Genomic DNA, 11,696 nt, shown 5'->3' on the forward strand with positions numbered 1-11,696 from the left:
TCTGTGCAAAAGAGGTAACTATTGATCTTCCTTTCTTGAGGCAGTTCTGACAAAAGCCAGTTCTATCATAAAGTTCTTGATGGTCTTTTTAAGCGCACTTGAGGATACTTTTTTAAATTCTTGAATTGTTTTGATTTTCAGATTGACTGACCTTCATTTCTTTAAGTATTTTTTCTTTCCTTAGTTTTTGTCATAATATGGATTAGAACTAGGTATGCAATGGTACAGTGTGGCCTCGGTTCGGTTCTTGCGCCATGGTATCGGTACGGTTTCGATATATTAATATTAAAGCTTAGATTCTCTGCCTGTACTCGTCCCGACCCGGCTCCAGGACATGACATAGGTCAGGTGACAAGCTCTGGCGTGATAATCAGAATATAACCAAGTAGCCAATTATAATCATTAACGAAAACTAACAAAATAATGAAAACTGAAAGTAAGAAAACATTTTCGTTAACTGAAACTAATAAAAACGATAATTAAAAGAAAAAAGGTAACTAACTGGAACTGTATTAAGAGTTATAAAACTAACAAAAACAAACTGAAATGACTGATATAATACACTTTGTTTTTGTGTTTGTTAATTTATGTATAAGCGCTGTTTCCACTGCAGCAGTTTTACAGCGGGCAGTGTTGTGCCAAATTTGCTTACGAAACGGAGTCAGATTCTGCGGGGAGTCAAATTCGGCACAACAGCGGCAGCTAATCCATGGCGTTAGTTGTTATTTATAACGCTCGCACTAGCCGCAAAATAATGACAGAAAACCCTGAGGAAGCTGCAGAATGGGATTAGAATATGAGCGCGAGGGAGATAAAAGCACACTGAAACAGGAGATACAGCACCTGTTGTGAGTAGCTCATACACCAAAACACCCCACGCGGAGGATAAACTGATAAATCTCTCTCTCTCTCTCTCTCTGTCTTTTGCTCACTCATAGTTGATCATTTTGGTCAAAACTAAATAAAATTAAACTATAATGAAACATTCAAAACTATTATAATCTTAAGTAACAAATCAAACTGTTTAAAAAAAATCACCAGTTAGAATGTTATAATCAGGCAGCTCTGGGCGTGGGCGAGCTTCTCCACTTGTCCGGGTTTGACGTGCTGCCCTGTGTTTATTTTTTCTAAACATTTGTATTAAATAGTAGGTCTGCGCTCCTTCAGTGTTGTAGTGTTCATTAATATCATTCTGAACAGATTTCGCTCATTCAAACCGCCGAAAACAGACAGTTTAGGGTGGTGTGGAGAAGGAGGAGCACTCACGGCAACCACCAACCGCACCATCCCCCAAAAACAGCACACATTCAGCAGCCCCTCCCCCTGGCCATTCAGTACCAGAGCGTTCGTTACCGCGGCCCATCCAGGTGTATCGAACCGAACAGGCCGAACCGAACTGCTGGTTCGATAAAATATAGAGAACCGTTGCATCCCTAGTTAAAACATTACTCAAATATGGCTGTTTACTGTCTACCAACTCTATGTCTTTACAACACAACTAATGTTTTCAAACCCATTGAAATAACAAAGAAACAGATTGGAGGAGCAAATTTTCATTTATTCCCATTTCTCATGCTCATATGATAATGTTATGATCAAGAAAAACATGATAAAAATAACGATGCAGGAAACTGAAAGAATGGATTACCTTTAAACACCCTGTATAGTTGTAATCTGCAAGAAGCAGTCAGTAGCTACATTTCCATCAACCTTTAATGCAAAACAAAATGAAAATGCATTTAATCCTATGGGACCAAGGCCTGACCTGTGGGATGTTGATAGTTTGACGTACTTTTGTTCTCCTAATAATTACAAAGTGTATATGGGAGCTCTATAGGAGATCATGTGTGACAGATGTTATTATTTTAGAACATCTTTTAGATGTATATATATTTATAATATTTTTGGTTGTTGTTTTCTTTTTTGCTTGTCAGAAACATTTTGTAATCTTGTTGGAAATTGATCGTCTAGTGCAGGGGTCTCAAACTCAAATTGTCTGGGGTCACTAGCCAGGTAGTATTTGCATACGGAGGCCAAAACTGTCAAAGCTGTTCAGCAAGATTTTCTGTATGTAAACCTTTGTGTGAAAAACAATTGTCTCCAAGATGAACTTCATACTATACAGAGTTGATGTTGCACAGCTCCTGGAAGTGTGTCATGGTTTGGTATGATTTGGTTTCACACAAGGAAAACCGAAAGAGCGCATTCTCTCCACTTAGTGATCAGGGCTTTCCGCGGTAATAGCTTGAAAATAAATACAGGAAGAAGGTCCTGTGTTTCAAAGTAGCAATTTAACATGGAGCAGCAGCAGTGATGGCATAAGTCTATATTTGCAATATTCGCAATTATTTTAGTAATAATCAGGCTAAACTGCACCTGAACAGTCATGGGTCGTATCAAATAAACACCTTTAGAGTTTGCTTGGGACTAGTTTAAGACCACCTCCTCTCTGGTCTGCACCCCAGTGTGATTACTGTTGTTCACACCTGCCGAAATGAACTGCATCAAGCGTGAAAACAAACCATTAAACCAGAGCCCATTATTATAATTATGGATTAAATAGTGCTGGTGTGACAACACCCATAGTTAAAATGGTGGATATTCCTGTTCCAGAGTGATTTTGAGTGGTAAATGCAATTATATTAATGATGTATTATTTGTAATCATTTTTTTATAGTATTTTGTTGAATTGAATTGAACTGACTAATTAATTTAATTAATTAGTCAGGTTTAAAACACTAACCACTTACCAGGTACAAAAAAGTGAACAGAGTGGAATACACTTAAGTAGCTACTATACAGTGTAAAGCGCTAACTGTGTTTGGTGTTAGAGGCACAAAATAAAGATTTCTAATCCAGGCTTATAAAACATTCTATTGATCAAATATTCAACTAAAGTTGAACAGAACACGTTTTCTTTTAAATATTACAAAACATTTCTGTGTAAAAAAGCATTTTTATGTGCTAAGAAATTCTGTTTGATCTGTTGAATGGAGATGTAGCTAGTGATGCATATTAACTGATTAACTAGAATTCAAAAAGAAAAAGAAAATAACTTCCACTAATCATTTAAAGAGAAATAGAAAAATAGAGAGAGAGACAAAGAGATAGAAACAGATGATTCTCTTCTATCTCTTCTCTTCTTTTGCATTTTGTGTGGATCAGTACTAATCAGCATCTGTTGGTGTGAATAAATTATCATTAAGATATATAAGAGGCTGCAAAAGCATTCTGTATCTTAAAATATAATTTATATTAATTTAATCAGCTAATAAAATGTATACCTTAATCACAGCAGAGGAAACGGACATCGTTCAGAGCAGTATCGTCTCCTGAGCCCTGGGGTCTCTCAACTTTTGTCTGGATGCCACAGATTCCTGTTCCTGTGCAGCACTTACTCCAGCCGCCCCAGGAGCCCCAGGCCAAGCCGCTGCCAACGACCTCGTCACCTCCACTGCACAGGAACCTGGTGATGATTCAATACACCGATATTAATCAGGTTATGTCTATGAAGTCAGTGAACTGTTAAAGCTGTGAACTGTTAAAAACCTAAATCAGAGTCTTAGTTTTCTTTCTTTTAATCAGGTTAACTTGCTGTAAATTTATATGTACAGGGGTTGGACAATGAAACTGAAACACCTGGTTTTGGACCACAATAATTTATTGTCCCGATGGACAGTTCTGCCGTGATTTGGGCAGCCGTGGTTTTATGTTTTTTGGATACAATCTGGGTTAGCACCCGAACATCCCTTTCAGACAGCTTCCTCTTGCGTCCACATCCAATCCTGTTGGATGTGGTTCGTCCTTCTTGGTGGTATGCTGACATTACCCTGGAGACCGTGGCTCTTGATACATCACAAAGACTTGCTGTCTCGGTCACAGATGCGGCAGCAAGACGTGCACCAGCAATTTGTCCTCTTTTGAACTCTGGTATGTCACCCATAATGTTGTGTGCATTGCAACATTTTGAGCAGAACTGTGCTCTTACCCTGCTAATTGAACCTTCACACTCTGCTCTTACTGGTGCAAAATGCAATTAATAAAGATTGGCCACCAGGCTGCTCCAATTTAGCCATGAAACCTCCCACACTAAAATGACAAGTGTTTCAGTTTCATTGTCCAACCCCTGTACGTCTTATGAACGTCCTCCCAAAGTCTAATAAGCATCTGTTGCTATTGCTCAAACCATCACTGATTGTGGAAACTTCACACTAGACCTCAAGCAGTTTGGACTGTGTGTCTCTCCACTCCTCCAGACTCTGCTCCTTTATTTACAAATGAAATGTAAAATTTACTGATGATCAGTGATGATTTATTACATCTAATGTCAGTGCAGTATCTACCAGAACATCTTACAGCACTTCATGCTTCCCTCTTCTGACAACCTTTATAGAGATGCAGATTTCATTTTCCAGCAGGACTTGGCACAATGCCCATACAAGTTTCTGAGATACTGATTTTTGGGTTTTCATTGGCCGTAATCATCAATAAAAGAAATACACTTGTAATCTAGATAATACATGCGTTTCACATTTTGAACTGACTTTCTGTAATAAAGTAACTTTTTAATGACATACATTTTTTTAAATGCACTTGTAAATGCAGCAGAGAAGCAACATGTGCCAAAATTAAGGGGTTAAAGGATATGCGGGGCATATTCGGTCAACCATTTGCTATTGTGGCTCAAGCTTGCGTTTATATTTGAGCTATAACTGCATTACAGATGGGACATGTGGTGCCATTGTAATGATTACAGTTACACTGTGTTATTTTATTAGGCTCTCTATTACTCCAGTAACACTGTTAAGAGGTTTAATGCTTTACTTTTCCTTTTATGTATGAATGGAATGAGTAGCAGCCGTGTGACCTGGCATGTAGGGTCCACATAGTAAATAAACTAGCCTCATGTAGCCAACTCCTGAGTCCTGTGTCCTGAGTGCTAATGCTAATGGCTAACTACAGACCACGCAGCCTCCAGGTTCGGAGCTTCCTAATTCCCCACTCTACCTGTGAAGTTAGTGTAATTCAGTGTTACAAATGATAGATAAAAGAGGGATGTCAGCCGTGCACATTTATTACAATATTAAGATCACACCCATACCGCTTTCAGAAAAGTCTGAGAGAGGTTTTTTTTTGCTTTATCATATTTATACCTTGTGTTTTCTATTAAAAATGTTACTAAACACTTCACTCAAAACCCTATAATACTATATAATACTATACAAATGTTTTCCCAGAGGCTTTAAATGTGGTTTTAAATAGTCATCAACATTTAGGATTATAAAAACAGGTTCTTTACATTATGTTGTTGGCAGCGGTGTCATCACCATTTCCTTGAGGAGGTTCTACAAACAACTGGAAGCTCATCAGCCTCCCAGCCTTGCACCATTTAGGGTCCGTCCATGTCCCCCAGCTGGTTAAAGAGAACAAACACAGAGAGTGACACTGCTCACCCAAACTAAGATAACAGAGATGCCAACTCTAAAAGAGCTATCCCAGGCCTGGTTCATTTTTAAATTAGGACTCTTATAATCTATAATCTGCTTATAATCAAAGCCCAGTCTCATCTTACCCCTACCACTTAGTCTAATTCATGTTGGGATAGAGAGGTAGGGTGAAGTATAAGGGCTGCGTGGCTCTCAGAGATTTTTCAGAGAAGCATTCCTAAACTAATGCTAGGTTCACACTACACAGCTTTTTGAGTCTTCAGTCGTAATCCTGAGTCCTTCAGTTGTTGAGACACTAAATGACTGATCAGAGACACGGGGTCACAAGTTACACGATTTCTCACTGTGGGAAATGGCGACTCACCTGGCTGCTCTCCAGAAACACGTTTCGTCACGAGAACACACCAGAACTACACGAACGCACACGAAAACTAGCGATGCCATGCCAGAGAATCTCTATAGAGGAGAATACGCACTTGAAGTCAGTCCAACATGAACGGGTTCGTATGGAGCAACTGAGTAAAATCTGAGTTTATAAATGTCTGATCAGTTTTATATTGAAATATGTACTTATGTCCTCAACACAGAACTATGTCAAATGTTTTTGTACCGCAGATATACTTTTTTTCCTTTCGAACTCCAGTTATACGCCTTTTAAACATGCTCTACCTGTATCTGCCCGATCAGCTCACCAACCAATCAGCTTACAGTAGCAGTAATGCTAGTGCTTTACAGTGTAAAACCTGTTTTCTTTAGATAAACTGAAATATACAGACAAGTTTTCTTAGTTTCTTTTAGTAAAATACATTATTTTACTTTCTAAAAATAAAGAAAGACTCAGAACCACTAGTTTATAAATATTTTTAATTTAAAGTTTTTAGCCTTTAGCTTCATTCACCCCTATTCATAGAGGACTCACTCACAGGCTCCCTCTAGAGTTTACTAGATTTACTGATATAACAGGGGGAATGGTAAGGTGGTCAGACTCTCCATAAACAGCTCTGGTGTGTTTTGGACTCATGGTTCTCTTTCTGCAATCTCATTGGCTGTATGTAGCCGCTGCTCCTGACTTCTAGTCGTCGACTGAATCAGATATTAAACATGTTGAATATTTGCCGGGCGTCTGAGACACGTCGGCGATCAGCTGGCGACGGCTCTGCGAGCGTCTTTCAGTAGTTCACACTACGCAACAGCGCGAGCATCGAGTGATCCCAGATTCGCCTCTGAGCAGAGTTTTTGTCGGCGATCAACAAAAAACTGTTGGCGACTAAAAAACAGGCCCAAAATTGTGTAGTGTGAACCTGGCATAAGGTTATGAGAAATCTCCAGCAAAATGGCTGCACGATTTTTTGTATATTTCTATGGTTCAATAAGGCCACAAAAAAGTTGAATTTGTAAGTCACTTACCTCCCTGTGTCAGATTTGACCACAGCAAAGTCTGGATTAGGTGCTGATGCACCTTTATTAATGCAGAAAAGGCGAATCCCATTCAGAGCAGTGTCATCTCCATCCCCAATTGGACCCTCAACCTAAAAAAAACAACAGATCACTCTTTACAATGGATAAAAGCTCAAATCTAGATCCCAATCAGACCAATCTTGAACACTGTTCAATAAGACATTCAACTAACAAAAGCCTTACATATTTAGCTGATGAGTTTGAGTTAAATCAGGTGTTTTAGAGTTCGTTCCCTACAGTACTGAAGTTCTGTACAGTTACTCTAAGCTTTAAGGTGCTTTCATATCTATGTTGTTTGGTTCAGACCTTCTGACTTTCCAGGTTGGTCAGAACCAAAATAGCAGGTGAGAAAGTTGCCACAGATATTGGTCCGGACCAAAAGATAAAAATGTAGTCTGGATAAACTGAGCCATGGTCCGGATCGGTTGCAATGTAAAAAAAAAAAAAAACTTTTTGGGCAGTTCAAATTTTCAAACCAATTACAAGAAGTTAAGACAGGCTATCTTCACGTATTAAACAACAGGATAAGAAAAAGAACCGTGTTTGGCAAAATTCATCTCCCTTCACGTGCACTCACCCCACGCAGCATGCTTATTCTTGTAAAAGAAAAGTGTATTTTAGTATATTCCTTAAAAATATCCTATAATGTAAAATATGAAGAAAGAAAAGTACATTTTTTTTATTGAAAAAATGACTTAAATACATACTGATGTACTATTTTGAAACAACTTATGGCTTAACTTAAGTATGTTTCAGTTGTAATTAAGCTATATTTTAACACAACATAAAATAATTAAATTGTGCTTTTGTGTGCTTTTTCCGAACATGTTCTGCTTAAGTAATGTACTTAAGTACATTTAAGTATGTGTATTTTAAACATGTAAATGTACTTCTTTGCATATTGATACACATATTGTGTACACCTTAATGCAACTGGGAAAAAAAAAATACCTACATTATAGTGCACTTTAAGCACTATATTTATTTTTTCAATCAACACGACGTATCATTTAAAGCATATTGCTAAAAATATATATATATATATGAAAAAATACAGAGAAAGTATATTTAAAGTGTATTTTCATAAAGTATATTAAATTGAAAATGCACTTTTAGCATTCTTTACTTATTTTGAACATACTTTTAATTATACTTAGGTATACTTAAGTATACTTCATTTTCACTAGGACAGGTATAGGTACAACAGATAATGTGGTTGATTCCTGTATCTACTGTAAATGTAGATTAACCCTTATTAATAAACAGATATTTAAAAAATCCGGGGGAATTCCGTTATGCTCATTCTGCTGCATGATGTGTCTTTTCTCAAAGGGAATTGGATTTTGACAGGCAGGCAGAATTCTGCACAACACTTTGGAAAGGCAACTTGCTGTATTGATAACATTGATAACAGTCCTCATACAAATCGATCAGTATTAAGTATAGAAAGACACAGCTTATATAAATTATAACAGAAGTTTAATCGGTATCAGTGTTTTTTTTGTCTAATAATATTAGTGTAGATATTTCTGAATCACACTTACCTTTAGACTGAAACCTGCAGCGTAATAGTTTGTTGGACACATTTCTGCCTCACCCCAGTCACCCCAGCGTGCCCCATTAGGAACCGTAAGAATCGATTTAATGGCCCTCTGTCCTTTAGCAGAGGCCAAAAGCAGAGTAACACTGATGTAGATGAGCTGACGCATCGCTGTAGCCTCAGACAGACCGTCGAAAACCTTCACTTTCAGTTTAGAGAGTCTAGAAGAGGATGAGGAGCTTTCTAAAACCAGTGCTGCTTTATATTCACTCAGGACTTGGCTCATAAAGGATGTTACACATACACCACCCCTTTTTTTGAAAGACTAGCCTTTTGTTTTCTTGGATTGGGACAAACATTGACATGACAACTGATACAAGCATATTTTACTTAGATAACTTACTTCAGATTAATGCTCAGACAATACCTTGTATTGTTCAGACCTTCTGACTTTTCAGTTTGGTAGAAACCAAAATAGCAAGTGTGAAAAGTGTCTCTGACTACCGTTGTAAATGTTTTGGCCTCTCTTTTGCCCTTCTGACCCTCCATGCAGCAGAATTAAAAGATAAGTACATTCCATGTTACTTTGGTGATGGGCTCTGGTAATCTTACCACATTACAACCTTCTGCACTTGGTTGTTTACATTAACATAGCACAAAAAATAAGTAAGGATTTTTGTGTTTGGTCGATTATTTCAGTGTTATATCAATGCTTCTTGGCAATACAACTTAAATCATTGGAAAGCCTGTAAATGTTCATTTTAAATCTTTTCTGCCAATACAACAGCTTATTTGTAGTTTCTATTGACACTTGTTTTGAGCCTTTAAGCATGGACCCTGCTACAGTGGACAGTAGGTGTCTGCTCCAAGAATCAGCATGCCAACCTTTAAATAAGTAGAGATGTCAGAAACAGGCCATGAAGATTGCATCCTAAGGAGACAACACATCAAGAAGTTCACCAAACACCAATTGAGTCAAAGGCAGACTCTAGAATTTACCAAACACTAATGTCCCTACTATATGTGTTATGTTTTACTTGGATATGTAGTAACTTACTTGGTTACTTAATTACTTTGTTACATGGTAAACATGAAGTGAGTACACCCCTCACATTTCTGCAGATATATAAATGTATTTAATATCTTTTCATGGGACAACACTGACAAAATGACACTTTGACACAATGAAAAGTAGTCTGTGTGCAGCTTATATAACAGTGTAAATTTATTCTTCCCTCAAAATAACTCAATATACAGCCATTAATGTCTAAACCACCAGCAAAAGAAATTGAGTATACCCCTTAGTAAAAGTTCCTGAAGTGTCAATATTTTGTGTGGCTACCATTATTTTTCAGAACTGCCTTAACTCTCCTGGGCATGGAGTTTACCAGAGCTTTACCGGTTGCTTCTCCACCTTCTGCTTCAGGATGCCCCAAAGATGTTCTGTTGGGTAAGTCCCCAACACCTGATGCACCCATTCAGCCCCAGACCATGGCATTCCCACCACCATGCTTGACTGTAGGCATGACACACTTATCTCTGTACTCCTCAGCTGATTGCCACTGTGCTGCAGCTGAGTTTCAGGGTGTTGGCAATCTTCTTGTAGCCTTGGCCATCTTCATGCAGCGCAACAATTCGTCTTTGAAGATCTTCAGAGAGTTCTTTGCCATGAGGTGCCATGTTGGAACTTTCAATGACCAGTTTGAGAGAGTGTGAGAGCTGTTCTATATATGCTCCCTATGCAAACCTGAGACCTAGTAATGCTGATGAGTCACATGATATTTTGGAGGGAAAATGACAAGCAGTGCTTAATTTGGACACTTAGGGGTGTAGTCTCGTAGGGATGTACTCAGTTTTGTTGCCGGTGGTTTAGACATTAATGGATGTATATTGAGTTATTTTTAGGGAAGAATAAATTTACACTGTTATACAAGCTGCACACAGACTACTTGTCATTGTGTCAAAGTGTGATTTTGTCAGTGTTTTCCCATGAAAAGAGATACTTAAATATCTGCAGAAATGTGAGGGGTGTACTTACTTTTGTGATACACTGTATATACTTGTAGCACAACTGAACTAGTCTTAAATTCAGTGCTTGATGTTGGGGCTGCTGGTACATTTAAGACATTGTGTTAAAAATAAATAAAAACAGGTGCACCACTGACTGATTAAAACCCTGACAACAGTCAACAGTCAGCAGCCCAATCATATCTTAGCCATGCAGAAATGCTGTGTGCTTTATACCCCCGCTCGTTACACATAAATGCACTGCAGTAACTGCACAAATCCAGCTTTTACATCAACAATAAACAGAATACAAAATAAACATTGCTGTTTCCTTAAATTAGCTGGCGTACCTTCACAGCGTGAATGTGCAGGTCAGTTTCCTCTGATAAAACATGCAAAGTCAGAGAGAATTAGCAGATGCTTTTTGTGCATTTCGAGCCATGCTAGGCATACTTTTTGCATTCTCGTGATAACAAACACACACTGACATGCCCTAAATCAAGCTAAGCAGTATATGGCTCACCTATAGATTGCTAAAATAGGGCATAAAAAGAGACATGCTGTTGTGAAGTGTATGTTAAGGCAAATTAAATGCAGGAAATATAACTCACGTAACTCACTCTGGTATTGTAACCTTTATCTACTTTATGTCAACATGTCATTATAAGCTAAGTATGCTAAAATAACAGTACACAGTAGAACGTTTGTCTCACTTTCTCACATATATGATCTGCATGCATAACAGTGGACCCATTGTTTCATTCAGGGCTCTCAAACAGTTCTCAGGTGTTTGGAGAGGTGCCTGGGTTATCTGTGGCCCGCAGTGTCAGGTATTTTATACCATACTTTGACTTCAGAATTCTAGTCTCTGAAGAATAGATATTAAAAGATATTTTGATAAGAGATGATATTTCTTGTCATATAGTCATATATAGCTTGAAACTTTTTTTTTTTTTTTTTTTTTTACATTTTGTCACCTTACACCCAAAAACTCTCCCATAAAAAAACGATTTGTGGAGTGTATGACCTATAGTTGTCCTGTGGAGAGATTCTCCCACCTGAGTTGTGGATTTATAGCATTTGTACAGTAATGAAAAACCTGGAAAAGTCATGGAATTTGAAATGAGCAATTTTCAGCCCTGGATTAGTTTTGGAAAAATAAAAATACCAGTGAAGTTTTGAAAAAAGTCATGGAAATTTCCTCCACAAATCTTTGTTAGCTAGCTGGCTGTGTTGGTCCTACT

General features: G+C 37.9%; 1 protein-coding gene across 1 annotated transcript; it reads right to left on the minus strand.

Annotated features, from left to right (window-relative positions):
* Positions 1 to 1,577: 1,577 nt before the first annotated feature.
* On the minus strand, positions 1,578 to 8,618 carry LOC103028048 (vitelline membrane outer layer protein 1 homolog). The gene is made up of 5 exons (XM_022675890.2): positions 8,450 to 8,618; positions 6,855 to 6,976; positions 5,300 to 5,413; positions 3,285 to 3,466; positions 1,578 to 3,178 (listed from the first exon to the last, which is right to left on the minus strand). Exons 1-4 carry the CDS (start codon positions 8,612 to 8,614, stop codon positions 3,286 to 3,288), a joined length of 582 nt encoding a protein of 193 aa, XP_022531611.2. The 5' UTR covers positions 8,615 to 8,618; the 3' UTR covers positions 1,578 to 3,178; position 3,285.
* Between the last annotated feature and the right edge of the window lie 3,078 nt (positions 8,619 to 11,696).

The sequence above is a fragment of the Astyanax mexicanus genome, chromosome 17 (genome assembly GCF_023375975.1).
Source record: "Astyanax mexicanus isolate ESR-SI-001 chromosome 17, AstMex3_surface, whole genome shotgun sequence".
Lineage (NCBI taxonomy): Eukaryota > Metazoa > Chordata > Actinopteri > Characiformes > Acestrorhamphidae > Astyanax > Astyanax mexicanus.

What these genes read in the sequence shown, in the direction of transcription:
- LOC103028048 (XM_022675890.2), bottom strand. Translation starts at nt 8,614, where the DNA reads ATGCGTCAGCTCATCTACATCAGTGTTACTCTGCTTTTGGCCTCTGCT. An exon ending in CTGCAGGTTTCAGTCTAAAG is followed by an intron (nt 6,977 to 8,449) that starts GTAAGTGTGATT and finishes TGTTTTTTTTAG; the next exon opens with GTTGAGGGTCCAATTGGGGA. An exon ending in ACCGCTGCCAACAACATAAT is followed by an intron (nt 3,467 to 5,299) that starts GTAAAGAACCTG and finishes AATCATCACCAG; the next exon opens with GTTCCTGTGCAGTGGAGGTG.